This window comes from Cyprinodon tularosa, unplaced genomic scaffold (assembly GCF_016077235.1).
Source record: "Cyprinodon tularosa strain WSP-4 unplaced genomic scaffold, ASM1607723v1 ctg834, whole genome shotgun sequence".
NCBI lineage: Eukaryota > Metazoa > Chordata > Actinopteri > Cyprinodontiformes > Cyprinodontidae > Cyprinodon > Cyprinodon tularosa.
In genome coordinates this window covers 71,734-93,313 of record NW_024039601.1, presented here as the reverse complement: position 1 = coordinate 93,313, position 21,580 = coordinate 71,734, and the positions used below count along the sequence as shown (strand labels likewise).

Here is a 21,580-nt window from a genome sequence, read left to right as displayed (position 1 = left end):
TAGCTTAAGTTTAGAATATATCACTATGCAGTAAAATTAGACCTAATGTGAGCTAAGTTGTGAACTACCAAGTGGTAAATGTTCATATTTTCCTCAAATACTAAATGTGTTTTTATACAACAATCAATATTGCTTTCGTAACATTCACAAGCCCTTTTGTAGGCCATTATAATACACATATTACCAACTTTAACAGTCCAGGAGCACATGTGAAACTTGTGGAGGGTGAATAATATTTTCCTGCTGGCATTGCTGTATGTACAATTCAGTATCATCGGACTCTGTAATTATTAGAAGGATTTTCCATCCGTGAGATCACGGTATGACTTCATACAACTTTTTCTTTGATAAAATCAAGCGTTTCTTTACTGTTAAAACATATATATGGATATCCTTTGCTAGTTTAACCAGTGAAATGCTGAAATAAGACAAAAAAAGGGGTAAGCCTTAAAAAAATAATGTATTGAGGCCTATCAGTGAAATAATTATGAAAAATAACATATTTGTGATTAAATCATTTCAAACAAAGATAATTAAACTAAATATAAACACTATATCATTTTTTTTCAAAGCATGTGAGTAGATTTTATATATTCAGTTTACGTTTTTCCAACAGCACGTGAAGGCATCATGCTGACGCTCCCGGTCAGGTAAGAAAACTTTCCCAGCTTAATTTTTACCTGTGTGCTCTCACAGATAGGCTAGTCATACCGAGGAAGCATTCTGGGAATTGTTGGGGAGGATTTTCTTCTCTTTTCTTTGTTTTATAATTATTATTTTTATTTATTTTTTTCCATAGGGGTGTGTGTGGTCTACCGCAGCCATGGCTGAATCCCAGCTTATGGTCATGGAGGACGGGCACATCGGAGCCAAAGTACCGGAGAACAAACCGGAGTTTTACTACAGCGAGGAGCAGCGTTGTGCCATAGAGGAACTGCTGAAGAACGGGGACGGGGCTTTTAAGACGCGTCTTAAGGAAGACAAAGCCAAAGACTTTTTGTCTGCGAGGGAAGTCAAAGTTTTGCAAAGCACTTTCAAACAGTATGACTCTGACAGCAGCAGCAGCAAGACGGCTGCCTCCAGGTCGGAGCAGGGAGCCTCTGGTGGAACCGACGCGGACTCTGGGGTTAATTCCACTTATTGGCCGCAGATGTCGGACACTGAGGTTCCGTCGCTGGACATCGGCTGGCCCAGCGGGGGGCTGTTCAAAGGGGTGACCCGGGTGGCCGTGCACACACACCCGCCCAAAGACAACGGACCTCACATCAAGGAGGTGGTTAGAAGACTCATACAGGAGGCCAGCAAGGTGAGGAGAGTCAGAGGCTTGAAGAAAAAAAAAAAAGGGAATGGTCACATTACTATACTTAATCTGTGCCAAGCAGATAAGTTGCTTTACATGATGATAAAATTAGTGGTAAGTTTGACCATGCTTATCCAGGAAAATCTCAAAACACATTTATTCCAAACAGATGTGCAATGATTTAATTCACATGTGGACCAACTGGGCCAATAGTAGTTTTGGTGCCATGCATTTTTATATAATAAATCCTGCACAATTTTTAGGAATCTTTTCACTGCAACAAAATCACAATATCCCAAAATTCAGTGTATTCCTCCTATGTTTAAGGGATATTCCAGCAGCTACTTTTAAACACATAAGGGGCGATAGGACGTGGATCTAAACATGTAAAAAGATTGGTTTCCAGAAATTATTTGGCCAGGCAATAACCCATGTATAATGAGGGGTGGCCGAATACGGATAGGCACCAGAACCTTAGGGTCAATCTACACTGTTCCAACAGGAATGAGCAAAACATCAATATTTTCTAAATAAAGACAAACTATCCTTTTCTACAGCCTTTGCTACCAGATAGATGCATATATTTAAAGATCCATAATTTCTAGATGAAAGGTATATTGGATAAAACTCAGTTTTGAGTTCTGGGGCGTAAATCTTTTCCATCGTCATTACTGAACTACTTGTTTCAATGAACATTCTACATAAAGTTAATATTTACAAGAACTAATATCTACATTAATTGATTTTTTTTTTTGTAAGTTTGGATTAAAATTATGTATCTATGGATTCACTAAAAACTCCAAGATGACTTGCAGAGACACATATTTTTCTCTTTACCCCATATAACACTAAATCTAGTTCTGAAAAGAAGATGAATTCTGTATTTATCATCTTTGATGTTAGTAGATTGATGTGTGTGATTCAACACACACACAAAAATGTTTTGAATATTCCACTAGAGAGTATTACTGCTGTCATCATCTGTATTAGATGGGGGAAAAAAAGGTAGGGGTGGCCACAGGGCTAGCCAATGATTGGCTAAGGGTGGCCATGGCCACCCCAGGAACCCCATCTAGCTCCGAAACAGTTCTTTTTTTTATCAAGATATGTATAAATATAGTACTCTTGTCACTTTCTCTTATCCTGATTTTAAAAATAAAATCCAAAGAGAATGCTGAGTGAATGCTAAAAAAAAAATCCAACTTTAAATCCAAAGCTCCATTATTTTAGAGTTATAATGGTAACAGAAATGTCAGATGGAAAATATACTTTCATTACAACATGCATGGTAAATTTCTTTTCCAAATGGCTTACATTCATGAGTTGGAGTCCTGTCCAGTAAGTATAAACATTAATTGAGGGGTTGGTTTGTGATTATTCCATGGTAACTTGTAACATTGGACTTGAATGAGGCTGCAATGTTTACTCATTCAGCGCTGGGCCGAAGCTTAGTCATCTGTTCCTCTTGCTCATGACAAATCACTTTGGCTCAGCTTACCTATTTAAAAGTGGGTCAAAAGTACAGGAGCATGTATAAAACCCTCTTGATATTGTTTTGGATTTATTATTTTATTACTAAGCTTATCTCAACCTTTTCAAGGAAAGACATGTTCCTTTCTATAACAGATGAGAGTCATGAAATTTCAAAGTGCTTTACATGGTGGAAATATAAGAAAAAAAGACACAGGGAAAATAGTATAATGATGGCATGTATAGATAGGCTTGACTTACAACGATGTTTCAGTTATACATTTAAATTGAACATTCAAAGAGAATGTTAAGCAAATGAGTTCTTGACATTTATTCAAAAGATCACATGGTTTGGTTTTAGCTTTTTTGCATTTTTCTGGAAAGTTCATCCAGATCAGTACAGCACAAAAACTGAATGCTTGTCTCTAGTTTTGGTTTATAGGGCTGTAAAGCAGGCAGGGAGACATTGTAAGGACCTTAGAGCTCTGTTGCTTTACTCTACCTCTTTCTTTTTTTTAAGATGCCACAGCAACAGTGTTCTGTAGCTCTGAATCATCTGTAGTTTCTTTTTAGGCAGATCTGTGAGGACCCTGTTACAGTTTTAACATCTTCTTGGAACATTGGTCTTTTAATCCTGGAAATGTTCTTCAGGTAAAAGAAGGCCACAATTACAGTAGCAGCCATTCAAAATGGCCCTTCCCAGTGAAATGCAAGCTGAATGGCAGCAATTCCAGCTACTGGAGTGACCCCCTCCTTCTCCTTGACATGCATATTTTTTTACTCTGACTCCACCCTTTCACAGAATTACTGGGTCTGACCAGAAGAAGGTGTTTCTCTTTAGATATTAATGTCCACAAACATGACAGAATATTTTAGTACAAAGATTGATGTTTAAAAAAAATTAATCTTAGAGGACCAGCCAATCACCCATCAAGAAAAGTTGGGAAATCTTTAAAATCTTTATGTATGTAAATCTTTTGTAGCCATTTAGCATTAGCCGGATCTGTAGTTTATAGCAGTAGAAACTAAAGCTGTCTAACTCGTGATCACTAATCCTTTGGACCAAAAATAATTTTTCCATTATTGATTTTATATGATCAACCCAAATTTTAGGTGGTTTATAATAATCTCGTGACATTGAAGTAGATATGTGTATATTCTTGTATCTTTTGTTACTTATGATATTGTTTGTTATAATCAGATCTACGGTAGGGGCTATGGCATCAGTATTCTACCTGAAGTCCACACACAATAAATACTCCTATGAGCAGCTTTACTTCATACAGATGCTCATAAATATGTTTAATATGTTACATACAATAGAATATTACGGGGCTCCAATATATCACACTGGAGCTCTTGTTCCTTCTCTGCGCATGCGTGGTTTGATTTCGATACGTGTGAAGCCTCCCTGGTCCTCACGTGTGGAACTGATTCTGTGCGCTCGTGTTCACTTCTTTCACCTTGAAGGCGTTTCCCACCGGATAAAGCAACCCATCTGTAATTGGCCTCTTTTCAGGAAATCCCACCTCTTCAAGCTGTACTCTTCTTCTTACTGGCAAAGCAACTTCAGGCTATACACTTCTCTTCCATAATTGGAAGATAAGCAAAGGCATCATTAGATATAACAATGTCTGGATGAATACTGGATTCTGACTGGCTGCAGGGTGTCCTTTGTACAGGGTTATACAAGCTCTATAGAAAAAAATCCAGGTCAAATATTCTGATAGTTTCTGCTATCTCAAAGATTAGCTGGAAACGGGAAGACAGTTTACGCTGGTTACCTTGGCGATGCCTCACAACTCAAAATGCAGGATTGCCTGAAAGGTAGCCAGTCCCAGAGGGGTTCCTTTTTTTCTCTGGGTAACTCCTTCAAAGTGACAAAAACTAACATGAGTGCACAGAAACAGGTCCACACACTAGAAGTAGGGAGGCTGCACATGCAGGGATATTAAACCAAACGCGTGCAGAGGAGGAGATATATTGGGGCCATTGAGACTGTATTTGCACATGTAACATGTGTGAGGAGTAGTTTATGAGAGTCTGTATGAAGTAAGCTGCTATTAGGAATATTTATTGGGTGTGTGGACTTTTGGCAGAATACTGACACCATTTTGGGGAGGATGTAGTTATTGAATAGGAAGGGACCCAATTTTCAACCTTTGGAAAAGCTGCATAGGATTTTTGGCATCTTAAATGTAGAGTTCCAGATTAATACAAGCATTAACTTGAAATGAATATCAAAGCAGTATAGTGCTATACTGGAAGGACTGACCCAGTTAAGCTCTTTGCTTAAGTGATGTCCCTTGATGACCAGTGTTGAAAGTTTGACTGAGATCCAGTAATACCGGCACTGTGGTCACAGGTCACATTTCTTACTGTTGTTATGTCTGATGAGGGCAATCTCTGTACAGTGGTGAGCATGGAAACCTGACTGGAAGACATCAAAGATGCTGGTCACTGTTAAGATTAGGGCTGGGTATTGTTCAAAAATTTTCGGTTCCGGTACCAATACCGATACCTTCACTTCGATACCGGTTCCTGAACGATACTTTTTTCGATACCAGTTTTATAATATCAATTCAAAAAAAAAAAGAAAATTACACAACATAAAAAAGTACAAATCTTGAGTTTTATTTTAAGCTCTGATTTTTCCATTTAGATTTTTCCTCTTACATAAAAAAAAAAAAAAATTCAGTGTCTAATATTCACTGTTACATTGTGAGGACCTTTTTACTTAGCAGTTTCCCTTTAGAAATATTACCATGTCTGACAAACAAGCCCGTTGAATGGGATCCTACTGACAGAGCACCGCTGGTATGTGGGGGTCTGAGCGGCTCCGACAGAAATATTGGAAGGCAGGATGAACTGACTGCACTGATGAAGTTTTCAGGTGGATTTTCCCACTTAAAAACATAATAAAACTACTTTATTCCCACTGATCACAGCAAATATAGCTGAAAGGCAAATAAAGGATAGTGAAGCTCCGCCCAACGCGCGTCAGACACACTTTTGCACCGCGCAGCAAGAGCAGCAAAGCTTCTTCAGCCGCGCATCAGAACTAACTGGTAGAAGCAGCAAAAAAGGAATTAGCAGACGTGATTTTGCTGCTTCTGCTGCGTCCAGTTTGAAAGCAGCATGATTCACTCCGCTCTGGCTTTGCTCTGCCCACGGGCTGCTGAGAGGAGGATGGTCGCGCCGGCTGCGGTCCGCTCTTCTTGCAGTCAAACACCGAGCAACTTTCTGCTCTTAAATTATTTCCGTGCACGATGTATTGCATTGCGCACTATTAGCATCAGTCTTAATAAAGTGAAGCTACACTTTTGACCTGGGGGGCATTTTAAAGGGGTTCCACGACGCTCACAACCAGTTCACAACAGATACACATGAACCCTGGCTGTAGGCATGACCACCTGTGTATTTTTCCTGGATGACGCAATCACGTTAAGTGTTACAGCCAATCACCGAAACTTGGCACCGAAAGACGAGGCATGTTTCGATACTCTGTAGAACCGAAGCATTTCGGTCGGTACCATAAAAGAACCGAAGTTCGGTACCCAGCCCTAGTTAAGATATTTAACTGTTGAAACAAAGCTTCTTTTTTATTTTTATTTCTGTAATCATGTTACTGATGAACAAGATGTTTGAGATGGACCTGCAGTTCTACTGTAGCAGCTTTTCTAAATCTCACTGCTGCACTTTATGAAATGGAAATACTCATTCCACCGCTAAGCTGCTGCTTATTTCCTGTCTGAAAGCTGTACAAAATGAAATTTCAATGAGTTGTGTAAGTCTAAATTGTTATTTTCCATAAGCTGTTTGATAACTGCTGTGTATAGGTCCTGGGAAAGAAACACCTGACAAAAGGAAGGCATTTATTCATTGAGGAAAATCTATTATTTTAGACATGGGTAAAACATCAAAACAGCAGAAGAAGGAGCTGCTTAGATGGTGCATAATTTCTGTTAAGCTTTGTTAATTGGTAGAATTTTCTCACTTGGTCTAAATTATGTTCTAAATGGACACAATATTAATGACGTTGAATTTCGGATTACCCTTTTTTCCTTCGAATTAGTTTTTTCCTTTTGTTCTTGAACACTCCTGAATTCCCCCATCATTTTTGTCCTGCCCTGCCCTTTGTTTTATGTCATTGTCTTTGACAAGTTGCTTTCCCTTTAATAGTCTTTGTGGTTTTTACTTGCTTGCTTACGTATGCTTGCTTAGGTATTCTATATTTCAGTAACATCACAAAGTGTTTTCTAGAAGCATTAAACAGAAAGTGGAACTTAATCAGCACCACACATTCGCAGAATATGTTGAATTACAGAAAAAGCATAAACGGTTACATGCAAATTATTATTTGTTTATATTATTAGATAGGTTTAACTTTGGTTGCATATGATAAAATCAGCTGTCTGCATGCCCTAACTTGCTGCTTCAGTAATTACACTAAGGAGCCTGCTCAGCATTTTTCTTTTGAGCAGAAAAAGTAAGCTTTGTCACCTAAAGAGAGAAACATTCACTGGAATTCAGCTTAATCTTTTCCATGCCTTTTCTTTAGAAGGCAAAACAATACACACATCCCACACTTTTTTTTTTTTTGCATGCTTGCAATGGGCATGTTGGAACATGTTTCAAAGCTCTATTTGATTCGTAGTTTTCTTTAGGAAAGGGTTTGATTTTTGCCTGATATTTAGTGTTCTCGAGTTACGTCTCGTGATTGTTTCAAATAGCAGGGAATCCTTTGGAAAAGTTTCACTCACCCTTTGTCACACAGATCAGGCAATTCATAGGTTTCAGTGGTTAGATGGGGTGGCGCCAGACTGCTTTTTATTTCGAAGGCATCATGTTTTGCCTTTTTAGTTAGGACATAGGAACACTGAAAAACTAATAGAAGACAAGAAAAGAAAACAGAAAACCTATATTGTTGGTAAACATATGTGTCTAAATAATTATGTGATCAGTGTAGCTGCAACTTTTGAATGAGCTATAAGTTGGTTTAGAGAAATCTGACTGATTCTGTATGAGATTGGAGAATTTTTTTGAGACAAGAGAAACTAAAATGCACCTATTTTGCAAGTGTTGTATTGGAAAGAATGGTTTCAAGAATTTTTAAAGAAAAATAAGTCCTATATTTCATGCATTGCACATAAATATCTCATACAGAAGTGATTCCATTTAGACATAAGTTTACCTTTTCAAAACAATTTCCTTTTTCTGTTGTTACATAATGGAGCTGTATAGTTTTGTCACAGTGTGTCATAGTTAAGATGTTTTAAAACATTTCATTCAAACCAGGTTTTCATAAACATTTGTGAATGTTAAAAGTGCAAAGCACATTAATTATTCCAGAAATTCATGTCAAGCATTACTTTTACAATTTTACTTTATATATACATGTAGCAGAAACAACAAAGTTCAAACGTCCCTTGGACTGGTTTAATATCTAAGCTCAAGACATGAACTGAACTCTGTTTGGGACTTGAGTCCATGGAACAGTGTTTATTTTATGTTATGATGCATGAAATGAGCTGGTCAGTGTAGATAATTGAGTGGCTGTTGTTTATGCTAATGATTAGTTGATCGGGCAATTTTATGAGCAGAGTGGGTTCTCTGAAATGTTTATTGGAAGTAAATGTCAGTAAAGGGAGGTAAATGGAGTTTGCGAGTTCATTAATTCTCAGATTTTTTTTTAAAGTACAGTGAGAGAGCTGCAGATTGCTGTTCTGGCAGTGTGTAAGGGTTAGTTTACATTTCCAACATCTGCAGAATTTTGGTTTAAAATTGACTAAAACAAACCTGTTTATGTGAAATTAAAACAACGACATCCTGAGTGTATCTAAAACTAACCTCCACAGTAAATGACACGGAGTCCTTAGAAATAAAACAAAAAACAACTTACTATTGACACGTTGTTACTTGAGATGTTTCAAAAGAAAAGCATTTCCTGTTTGGATCATGTCAAAACCTGATGTAAAAGGGTTTTAATCAATTTATGAGGCGGCACTGCAGTTTATTTTAGGCAGTCAACTGGAGCTATGCTGCTTTCCTGCTCTTCATCTCTTTCACACTCATTATAATGTATCAGACATAACCTAACGATTTGGACACTATTTAAGCTGCAGAACATCCAATGCACTTTGAAGTTTATGCACTACTGCTGCTGCCTGCTCCTGCTGCTGACAGCTTCTGTTGGCCAGGGTCAGAGTTCTTCTTTCCACTTCCTGACAGAGAGAATAAATGTTTAAAGCAGTAAAAAAATTCCAGCAGCATGGCTGTGGAGTGATGAGATCAAAGATCAAGCTTAAACTATTTTGGTTAATAAAGACTTTAAAGGGCCTATATCAACCAAAATAATTTTTTTCTCCTACTGGTGAGCGGTTACGTGAGGCAAAGCAAGATTGTTTCTGCTCAAAGTTGAAATGAAGTAAAAATAGAACTAAAAAAAAATAGATTTATGTTTAAATACAAAGCTGAAAAAGTTAGCAGCATAGCATCCCATTTCCAGTAAAGATGGGCAACGACAAGTGATAAAACAGAAAGGATTTAGGAATTTATTTTCTCAGGAAATGCATTATTAACCTTTACTGCATTATAGTTTAGTACGTTTCCTATTTTTAAGGTTGGAAAAAACGTAATTTATGTCTTTTTTCACAAATTAAAATTAAGGGCGACCGGGATGTATATCTGGTTGTGCATCCGCAAATGAGCTGATGGTACAGATTGGGTAGCGACAATAACAACTGTCCCGTACAACTCAAGTTTACATTTTTAAAAAGTGTTTTAATTAATTAATTTTTTTTTTTATTTTAGAGGTGGCCGCCTCTAACTGCCAGAAGTAGTGTTAAAGGGTGAAAGGAAGTTGTTTATTGTTGACGAATGAATTCTTTACCATGGCAAAGGCAGTATTTCTTCGTCTATATTTCATTATGTCGACGGGGTGACTTAAAGAAAACAAACATGTCCAGCTAGAGGACCAACAACCATGCATCTACAAACTCACTTCTAAGGGCAAATAAAAGATACAAGAAAGAGGAATAAGCCACACATATGCAAGGAGAACATGTAAACACCATGCAGACTCCAGGAGTGAAACACAGGACTATTTCAGTTAAAAATAAAATGAGAAAAACTTATAACTTTTGAATTGGTACTTGTTTTCTTCTTTAAGATTTTGTGGGGAATTATGTTAATACAAAAAAAGACATCCGACATAGTTTCCGGCTTAGTTAGAAAAATTTAAGGTCCGGAAAGTCAGTAGAATTTCAGTCTAATTAACCCACTAAAAGAAACTGATCTATTTACCCCCCTCATGTTGAAACAACACATATTTAAGAATTAAAACCATGATTATGTTTCAAAGCTTTATCTGTGTGTGTTTACTTTTCTGCTAACAGTTTAAACCTCTGTTTCAGTTTTTTTAGTCTTATCATGGTAGGCCTTAGCCGCAGTGGGTTTTAGGGAGTTTTGTTTAACAAACATTATCACAGTAAATCCTCCTCCCTTTTCCGTGTAGATCTTTTTCTCTCTCTATCCCAACATAAACTGGAGTTCTAGATGTCGGCTAAAGAAGTAAGCAGAAGTTGAGTTCCAGGGTTTTCCTCTTCATATTACCTCTCTTTTGACAGTGTGTTTGATAGCTTGTTGAAATCTTCAACTGCAGGGCTGTTTTTTTTTTTTTTTTTTTATGTCACACTATCTAATTTCACTGTAAGCTTCTAGAAAATGTTGCAGTGAAAATTCAGAGACCCTCTGACTTTTATTTTTATTCTGCAGGTCATTGCCATAGTGATGGACATGCTTACAGATATTCACATCCTGCAGGACCTGATGGATGCAGCTTCCCGTCGGTCTGTGCCTGTTTACATTGTGTTGGATGAGCAAGCTGTTGCTCACTTTCTGGACGTGTGTTCTAGACTTCAGATTGCTGCACAACAACTTCGAGTAAGTCTGCACTTTAATGTGAACATCATTTTAAGGTGATAAAGAAAAGGGTGTAATTGTTTTTTATAGGAGAACACAGTTCTTTTTTTTTTACCATACTGCTATGCATTTAGGATGTAGGTCCAGTTTACAGAGATCTAGGGGTCTAGGTTTAAATATGAGAGTTTGAAAGAAAATAGTAGAAATGAAACAAATAAAATTGAAAAATATAAACAAAAAAGCATTTTTATACCATGCAGGTATTTTTTTAAGTTAATGTTATGTTGCCATCTTATCATGAATAATGCTGTTTGTTGCAGTAACTAATGAGCCAGATCTGCAAACAGCATAATATGATTTTAATGTGTGACTATTTCTGAAAGATCTGAGTATTGACTGCAATCTTAGAACTATGGTGTAAGGTAACTGTCAATAAAAATATGTGCATTAGTGTCGGAATTTTTAAACATGAGTAAATAATAGGGCTGCAACAACGAATCGATAAAATCGATAAAAATCGACTTTTAAAAGCGTTGGCAACGAATTTCATCATCGATTAGTTGTGTCGCGCGATTATTACGTCATCCGCTGCGCCGTCATCACTGCCTCTTGACTGAAAGAGGAAGGAAAAAAAATACGGCAGAGCGAGTCAGCGCCGCAGGAGCAGTGTTGCCAACTCCGCGACTTTTCAGACCCCTCCAGCGACTATTTTTCAAAAAAGCGACTAGCGACAAATCTGGCGACTTTTTTCGGTGTCACTGGTGGCTTTTGGAGACTCTTACGTGAAAGCATGTATCATTCCTACTCTGCCGTGGGGCGCCTCCCCCACCCCAACCGCGTTTTCCCGCAGGAGTCCCTCTCAGTCAGAGCCTCAGCGTCCAGACTGCAAATGAAGCGCGCATGCACCGGGATTGACGGCGCAAATTGATCACAATAATTAAAATAGCCTGCGCTTTGTAAAGTGAAAAAAGTGATAACATGCAACTTTTTTCAAAAGAAATTAACATGGCACGGAACCACCATGTTTGTTTGGTTTTAAAGTGGGGAAACGTTACGTTAGTTTCTCAGGTAGCTCATCTGATGCTTTCCTTATCTTGTTAGTAGGTTACAGACAGTGATAAGGTTGGCTACTTATTTTACTTTAAATTTCATTTGAACTAGCTTAAGCAGCGTTTACATTTACTTTATAAATAAATTAACTTGCAAATTATGAGGGCAAGACTTTTAAAGTTTAAATCTGGCAAAGATAAAGTAAAGATGATCCTGCAATTTATAGAAGTAAAGCAGAATAAAATCCAGCAAGATCAGTAATATGTCAATTAATTATATGCCACATTCCCATGTAAATATCTGTCTTTGGAGGACGTGTTTTTTAGCACCCCTAGTTCTCTCATTTTTATTCCAAATACAATTTATAATTTGAATCACAGGGCTATTTTTATCTCTATGGTTCAGTATTTTCTCAAGTAGCAACTTTAACTGCTGTACTTTCCTGTCTTAAAAGGCAGAACTCTTCTAGTCTAAAAAAAACTCATTTGTTGAAATGGGGGGGCCTATTGTTTGAACCCCTTAGAGGCTTTTAAAAACAAAAATGTCTTTTTTTGCGCTTTATGAAACAAAGTACCCTATATTTTGTGGATGTACATCTACATTTCTCATGTAAGTTTGCGTAGTTTTAACACAAACATTTATTTTTCATATTGCACCAGTACAGTTAATGAGCAACCTGTACTTGTGTGCTTGTTTGTTCTGTCTATAATGTTTATTTTGGAATAAAGAGGTTAATATAAAAAATATTTTTTGTCCGATTCATCGATTAATCGAAAAAATAATCGTCCGATTCATCGATTTTTAAAATAATCGTTAGTTGCAGCCCTAGTAAATAAACATAACTAAACTTAACAATTATGTTTGCTCCCTGTTGCCACTCTCATGTACATGTGACAACAGATGTCTTAAAGAGATCATTAAACATTTTTGCCATTTTATCATTGAAAATACAATTTTATAAATTATGAATAAAAGTTACAATGTAAAAACTTTGCAAAACTACATGTACAAATTGCATATTTATAAGTAAGTATCATGAATTAACAAAACCTTGTGTTCTTTAACCCTTGATGAAGCACTTAAACTTCATACCAGTTGGTGGCGCTAATGCATCTCAAGGTTTTTCGCCAATGAGAAGAACAAGATCATCAATTAAATGTTATACTGCACATGAGTTACAAAATCAAGCAAAGATATAACTTTCAATTGATATTTCTCTTTCATTAACATTTACTTATTCAGACAAACATGCTTAGATTGTATCGACTGTTTTCTTACCTCGCGTATAACACTTTTTTTAAATTCTGTGTTGTTGCAGTATATTCGAGTACGAATGCTTCAAGGTGTTGGTTTCAGTTTGTCTTTTGGCAAACTCCCTGGTTCGCTTTGTAGTAAATACATGCTGGTTGATGGAGACAAAGTTGCTTTTGGCTCTTTCAGGTAAGATTGTATGTTTAAATAAGAAGTTCATGCTAAAGAAAGTCAATCTTTTTCAGATTTATTTGAACTTCATCGAAATATCTTTTAAACTAGAAGTGATCAGTAGACATTTTTCCCTTTGCTGAGCTTCTTATAATAAAACTGATCTTGTAAAATATGGACTATTAAGTTGCCACCAGTTGATGTTACCATTTAATCTGATAACACTTAAAGGAGAAGTTCGGTTTTTTACACTTTAAGCCCATTTTCTGTAGTGTCCAGGATGAAATCGAATGATCGACACCAAAATTTTGACAATTGGTCCTGTCTCTGCTTTTTGGCTCATGCAGAATCCCCCCCTGGCTGCTTTAGAATGGCTTTCATAGAGCATGTCCGGTAATGTCCTTAAAACAACCTTAAACGTTCTTTTTTTAAAACATGCTACTCACCGTGTCGTCAGCGCTGTTGTAAATCCCATTGAGTTCTGTTGGAATAGTCAATATTCCGCTGCCACCGGAAACGGAAATGGAGCCTGTTTACACAGTTGTAGTCTTTTCGCTTCACTCTGTGTACTCCGACGTCGAGAATCAAGAATCCACCTTTCGTATTCCATTTTCAGAGTTTTTTAAAGTGTTTAACAGAGACGTTAGCACCTCGACGTCGGAATACACAGAGTGAAGCGAAAAGACAACAACTGTGTAATCAGGCCCCATTTCCGTTTCCGGTGGCAGGGGAATATTGACTATTCCAACAGAACTCAATGGGATTTACAAAATGCTAAATAAAACACTACAGGAACGTTTTTTCTTTACAAAACTTTTTTTGGAACGTCATTGAACAGCGCTGACGACCCGGTGAGTAGCATATTTTAAAAAAAGAACGTTTAAGGTTGTTTTAAGGACATTATCGGACATGCTCTATGCAAGCCATTCTAAAGCAGCCAGGGGTTGATTCTAAATGAGCCAAAAAGCAGAGACAGGACCAATTGTCAAACTTTTGGTGTCGATCATTCGATTTCATCCTGGACACTACAGAAAATGGGCTTAAAGTGTAAAAAACCGAACTTCTCCTTTAAGTCCAATAGGCAGTGGGGAGAAGGAGGTATTGAGTGATTTAGTGATCATTTTGTAATATTCCTTCTTCATTTGCAATGGGTTACCGTTTCCGTTTCTGTTAATATTCTAAACATCCCATTATGTAATTGTCTATATGTTACTGTGGTGGCAGACATTCGTTTATATTTGATTTAGTTTAAGCATATTTAAGAGGAGAATTATTCAGTAGGCTATTTTAGGTGTTGTGATACTGGTGTCATGAGTTTATGTCTATTTAAAAAGCTATGTTTTGGGGAAAAGTAGAAATTAGTAGGCTTTCATTTCCCAAATAAAGACAGAATTTTTAATTTGTTAAAGCTACAGTGTGTAATTTTCAGCGACATCTAGCGGTCAGACTGCAGACTGCAGCAACATGAACGTCTCCCCCCCACCGCTTCTCCCCCCCAACAGTACGGCGAGCGTTACGGGACAAAATGTCTTCCACGACGTCCGCATCACCTACCTTCTCAAGTGATGAGGTTTGTTTACATAGATAATTTTACAGATAGTATTTCATTAGTCTGTGTAGGGTATAGATTTCCTGTAGACTTAAGATAATAAATATACCCGTTATTTTTTCTACGTCGTTGTGACGTTTTGGTGAGCTGCTTTGCATGGTGATATAAACAGACGAAGTAATTGTAGTCATTAGTTTAACAGCGAGATTGTGTTCGCTGGAAGAATATATATTCCCCGTTTACAGAGTCCAAGTCTTGTTTGTGGCACGGGGGTTACAAGGCAAGGAATAGGGAAAGGAAGAGGGCAGAGAGGCCGGGGTGAGCGTGCAGCTGGGGCCAGGCGAGAGAGGGGAGCCAGCGGGGTGAGAGCAGAGGAGGAAAGGCTTGAAGATCTCCAAAGGAGCCGGAGAGAAGTAACCGAGGTATATATCCAGAAAATTATTTTACAGAAAATTACTGAATCATTACCTGTGAAACGTCAGGGACGTTGCTGAATAAGTATACTGGAGAGTAACAGCATCATCACGCAGCATGTTATTGTTTTAGACAGGTCTGAGCATCCTGTACTCCAAAAACTGCAGTGATATTAGACAATTGTGTGTATAGGATTAATTACCTGTCCAAGAGAAAACTGGCAACTTGAGCGTCACTTTGAAAACCTTTTTCCTCCATCAGTGACTTCCATCGTGTAAATGCCGTGCCAATGTTGATCCGTGTTTTTTGTCGTTTCTTGTCACTCTTGCGTTTATTCTCGTCGTGTTTCCGCTTCTTAGATGACGGGGGTTCGGTGTCCGCCGCTTTTCGTTGTGATACAGAGTAGGCATGATCCTCCATTCGTCTGATGTTTGGCCACACAGTGCCAAACAGTTTGCAAAGTCACTCACGCCTGCCGCCTTGTTTACCTTTCTTGTTACCGAGGCGCAGTATACCTGCTTCTTCTTCTTCTTTGGTTTCAGGCAGACTAAACGCTTCTCAGGCATAATACTGCCATCTACTGTTCAGTACCGTCTCAGTTCATCTCTCTCAACTTGCCGTAGTTATTTTCGAGCGTCATGGGAGATCTCGCAATCGCTAGTTTGTTGCCTCTGCGCTGCCGTAGCACAAAGATGTCTGCCTCCATGGCTGCGAGACCCGCTCCTATGTAATTATAAATAACGAATTCTAAGGCAACGCAAATGTTATGGTTAAAAGGCTGAGCTCATAGGTGATGATAAATAACATAGTTATGTATAATATATTAAATTTCTGAATTTATATGCCTGTAATTATTACACACTGTAGCTTTAACTGCATTTAAAAAAAATCTTGATTTTTTTTTTGGGCAAAATTAAGGAGTGTCGATCTTTTTTCTTTTCTTTTTTTTACTAATGTGATCAAGATTTCATGAATCTTAAACTGTGGTTTAAAGAATCTCTGCTCAGATTAGGATTATTAAATCAGATCTCACCGGTTGATGTTGTTCTGTGAGTCTCCAAAATGGGCAAACTATTTTAAAATAGAGGACATTGTTTTGTTTTTTTTCAGCCCCTTTAATGGGCAATTGAATTTCAGCACAACAACACAGCCTGAAAAACTTCTGTTCGATTTCAAAAGACGTCTCAAATAAAGGAACAGGGTGTTAGGGTCTGGAAGATATAACAATAGCACGCACTTCATCGTCTGATTACATTATCTGACAAGAGCTTTGTTCAGGGGAAAGAGGTACCCTAAACTGATCTAACGACTGTGAGGACTTGATAGGCAGCTAACAGGAGCTGGTAGGCTGATCTCAGGTGTTGGGCCTCATAAGCTCAATTATATCAGATTGACCAATACACTTGAAAACCCAATAAAACTTTAAATTTCACAGAAAATTCATCATAGCCAGTGAAGGAAGCATAAAACAGGACTGACAGATCCATACCTCTTTGTTTTTGGTTAAATTTCAGAATTTTCTTTCCTTTCAGGCCCCAAAAGGTGTAAAAGTGCTGTAGTTGATTTCTGTAAAAGGAAGGCCTTTAGTATATTCAGAAAAAATGTTGTGTTATTTTCCTTCATATTTTTGGATAAAGACTATGATTATTTCTCTCTTTAATGGTTGCTTTCTTTGTATATTTTCAATTAGGATAGAATAATTTTCTTGCATTCTTCTGAAGAAAATGTTTTATGTTTAATATTTTCACATTTTAGTTTACATTTTTGTAATTAAGTTCTGAATTTCTATGGTATAGGCAGTCTTGAAATTTTTATTATCAGTCCATAGGGGATAATTACAAATATTAGTGTGTTTATATGTGATGCTCTTATAACCATGAACGTTTTTTTAATCAAAGGTTAAAATAACTGCTTCTATTTTTGATAAATTTCTTTCAACAGAGTTCTGTAGGTTTTGCACCAGGCTGATGTACTGTTTAGCTAATAACAATATTCCTGGAAAATATCTTTCTCATGATGCATTAACATGGCGTATATTGTTAAATATTTTAAAACAGGAACAGAAAAGAGGGCAAGCTGTTATCATGACAAATATTCTAAAGATAAGATGTTTTTTTTTTCCCTTTTCTTTTGGATTTACATCCAAAAATCTGAATTTTGAAAAGTAAAGTGATAAAGAGAGGAATATTAGATTAAAATTCTTGTTCAACATATTTAATAAATAATAATTTTATTTATTTATTGTATTCTTTTTTTATGAAATTGGCACATTGTCACTGTAAACATAATGGAGAAAAAGCTGATGGACGTCATTAAAATCAGTTAATTTTCTCTTTGGTCTGTTTCAGTTTCTCTTGGTCTGCATCTCGTATGGACAGAAATATGATCACTGTGATGACAGGGCAGGTGGTTGACTTCTTCGACAGAGATTTTCGTGAGTTATACGCCATATCTGACAAAGTGGACCTCTACAAGGAGTTTCATGTTAGTCCTCCAGCTTCCAAAGTGGCCGCCACGATTCGCTCCAAATCGGAGCCCAAACGTCCTCCTTTACCAGCAACCACATCCCGTTTCCAAGTGAGCCTAGGAGATTCTCAGAATCCAGAGCTCCAGGTTCCTGCCCACAAATACTACAACCCCAAATACTCTCTGTTGTTCGGAGGTCCTCCACGTCCCGCAAGATCACTGCAAGACCTTCTACCCAAGGGGGATATTGCAGATATACCTGAGGAGGAGGGAAGGCCCCGATTAGCCAGCAGTGTTAAGATAGACCGAATGCTCTCAGAGGCCCCAACTGAGAGCGCAGAGGAACCAGCCAAAGTAAAGAAGAAATGGTTCAGTTTTAAGTCTAAGAAAAAATCGTCTGCTAAAGAGATCATCAGTCCCCTACTAGCAGAAAATCACCCAATTGATGAAATAGAAAACAGTTTTGAGGGGGCTCCAGTAACTCCAACTAAAGGGAGTAAGAAGCTTTCTAAACTGGACCAGAAAGCATCATCTCAGCAAACTGTCAACACTGCACATGACAGAGAGAGTAAGTAACAAACTGATTAGTATCTACCAATGTCCCTTTACAAAAACCCATTGTGAATAGATGAGACTATACACTTCAACTTCTATAAAAAAAAAATCATGAACTGATTCCATTCTTACCTTCATTTTACACCTATAGTACACATTTGCATTTAATATATTCATACTCAAATGTTTCATTTTCTGTATGTCCCTTAAACAATTTGTTTAATGGTTTAGTACTGTATTTATGACTACAGTACTGTCATATAATCTGGATACAAATGGTCATAAAAGTTTCTCAGAAATGATTGAATGCAGTTATGCATTTTAACCTAAATAAAATGAGTGGCACTCTGGATCAACTAATTTGGTTCTTTTCCTTTCCTAGACTGAGTCTGCTAGGTCTGAGATATAATGCAATCAGACCCTTTATTGCTAGTATCCATCATGACCTAAACCCTGTAAAATATAGACAAATCTTTGGTTAGAAAACAAATATAAAAACATTCTCCTGGCAAGTATTCAATTACACATTTGGCATTAAATGCTGTTTTGACACAAAAATGTCTGGCGTATAAGAACCAAAACAGCAAAGGTAGGAGATGGTGAAAAGCACAACGACCAGCAACTTTACAATTAACCAATTAGTGCAAAAGGAAAAATTAAAAAAGATTATAAGATTCTAGCAAAGTTTATTTAGGGAAATTCATTACTTGCCTTGTTTGTTTGAAAATAATTCTCAGTGATTTATCAAACTGTTTTCTTTTTTAATAATTTTTTTTCCATCTCTCCACAGGTCTAAAGAGTGGAAAAAGTGGGAAGAGTGTAAAGAGTCGTCGTAAAGGACCGTCAGGATGTAAAACATCCTAAACTGAACATGCTGCTGTTTCTGTCAGTGTACACTTCAGTGTTCAGTAACAGATTAGAAACTTACTTTATTAAACTGAACTGACACTCTGCAATTACCTGCACCATAAAGCAAGACCAGATTAACGTACAGTCCTTCAGGTATTGATTTACATATGGTAGTTTTATGTCTCATATAATGTGTAACTAGGTGGTTTACGCTGATCTGCTAGAATCTCTGTTTTTTTACGTATACAGTCGAGGAAAGATTTATTAATTATTCTGTCTAAGAGTGTATTACCTTAAAAAAAAGAAGAAGAAAACAAGGATGATTTCCATGACTGTATTGTGTTGCCTCTGAGCCACCTTAAAAGGGATTTGGGATTAGAATGTTGAATGTTTAAAAAACAATCAGGGTTTATTTTTGTGTGTTGCATCTGTTCATCCGAAGGATCAACTACAGAGTAAATAACTAACAGTTGCTCTTTTTATAACCTGTTATAAAATCATGGTTATATTGTTCTGGAGGATATACTTTTTGTCTTTTGATGAGTTGCAAGCAGTTGTCTTATGGTTGTATTTTAAAATGCTGCATTTTGAAACCTACTGAGCCATAGAGATTCTTCCTATTAAAATGCATACTGTCCAAAGATATTTTTGGGCTTGGTCTAAGTTTGCAATGAAGTTCATTCATTACTCATACTGCTAACAGAGCATTAATAGGAACGTTTATTTTGAAATATATATATTCATTACATGTTTGTTTTTTGTTTTTTTTTACCAAAAATATATGACTTCCTGGAAAATAACTGCATCACACTAATGCACATATACATCGCCTTACTTTGGTAACTCTAGATGACTTTAAGAAAATGGCAACAGTATAAATGGTTTTGGATTGTTTTTATGATTGTTAGCTTTTCTTTCTAATGGTTGAATCCGCTGATTACTGGTTTTCTTAGAAAAAATTGAAAAGAACACACTGAAACAATAATATATCTAGGAACTGTAGTTAACTTGGTAAAAGCATGCTTGGTCACTTGTTAGTGTTATGGTAACAATCTTAGCAATACAGTAAATGGATGCAGGTTTCCAGCAGCTTTTAGTTGAGGCAATGTGTCCTACTATAGAACTCTACCAAGTCTGTCATCATTGAAGATGGTCTTGACAAGGAAAGATATCAAGATGAGACTTTGCAACCAGTGCCAATACCATACCCGCACTCTTATAGACCAAACTCGATTCTTCAAGATGTCAAGTCCACAGGTTTTGGTTCATCAAAGATTTCATTCAGAATTTGAAAGTTAAAAGCACAAAAGGTATTCATGCTTTTAACCTCAGCCTCACTGAACACCTCTAGGATAAGCTATGGCATGCTGTTTATTTCTATAGTGGCTTGCACAACACATTATCTGCCTTGCAAATAAACTGGTTAAAGAATGGACGCCATTCCACAGCTGAAATGTGACCAGTATAAAAATAGAAGAACCAGAGTGTACAAGTTTTGTATGGTCCTTTAAAAGCCCGTTTTCTTTAATGAATAAATTGACATTTTACCTTCCTTTTAATAAACAAACGTAATCAAAAACGAATTCTACCTGTTAAATGCTTAGCATTTATAACACTTCTGCATTCTTCATGTTTGTGTCTGATCTCTCTCTCTCTCTCTCTCTCTCTCTCTCTCTATATATATATATATATATATATATAATTTTTTTTTTTAACAGCAGCTTAAATTCAATTTTCAGCACCATCTACAGTGAGTGAAGATCTATCTTTAAGAGCCCAGATCAGAAACCATTATTAATTCTCCTGTCCTGTCTTGTTTTCAGTGATATGTGCAGCTTATTTTTCAGATACTGCAATTTCTCTGTGTAATGTTAATTGTTCAATATCAAAAAGTGACTTTCATGTGAAAAAGTCTGCACCTGTCATGTGAATCCGATAAATGTCATGGTTTGCACATGAGGTATAGTGAAGCTTATAATAGAATTACTTGTCATCAGGTTCATTTGAGTGACAGAACTCTTCTACTGTAGTGCCACAAAGGACTGTGTTCTTCCAGGTTTACTTCAGCTTTTTAACTTTCCTACTTAAACTTTGAATAAAGCAATAGATAATATCAGCCATAAGACATAAATCTAGAAATATTATTTTTAAAGCAACACTGTATTACCTTTTTTTTTTTTTTTATCTTGTTTGTAAGGATTTTTATAAAGATTTGGATCCAAATGATTTAGTTTTCGGCTTTAATGAAACTTTGCCATCATCCTACCTTTTTTACATACATTTTTTTTTTTTATGTTTTAATTTCTCTGTGATTCTCGAGTAATATTTGGGTATTGATGGCAATTCACCTTAGATGATGCATTGCTGTTCATAGGAGAAATATATCACCCTTTCTATGTGGCATAAGAGAAACCTGATTAAAAATATAGCAACCTGATCTGTTGTGTTGATTCATCAGCGTGCAGCGTACAAACTGACCACTACATGGCGCTGGGCTTTTACCTAATGCTAATGTCTCAAACGGGAACCACTGCTCTGATGGGAACTGTCGAGTTGGAGGGTGGGGGCAGGTTGTGGTGAAA

General features: G+C 36.9%; 1 protein-coding gene across 2 annotated transcripts; it reads left to right on the top strand.

Annotated features, from left to right (window-relative positions):
• The first annotated feature begins 628 nt into the window (after positions 1–628).
• On the top strand, positions 629–19,732 carry LOC119774837 (protein FAM83F-like). 2 transcript variants are annotated; one of them, XM_038272532.1, is made up of 6 exons: positions 629–650; positions 800–1,306; positions 10,547–10,714; positions 13,062–13,183; positions 17,477–18,162; positions 18,940–19,732. In XM_038272532.1, exons 2-6 carry the CDS (start codon positions 824–826, stop codon positions 19,011–19,013), a joined length of 1,533 nt encoding a protein of 510 aa, XP_038128460.1. In that variant the 5' UTR covers positions 629–650; positions 800–823; the 3' UTR covers positions 19,014–19,732. The 2 variants fall into 2 exon arrangements, with proteins under 2 accessions (XP_038128460.1, XP_038128461.1); XM_038272533.1 differs by lacking the exon at positions 629–650 and adding an exon at positions 675–696.
• The last annotated feature ends 1,848 nt before the right edge of the window (positions 19,733–21,580 follow it).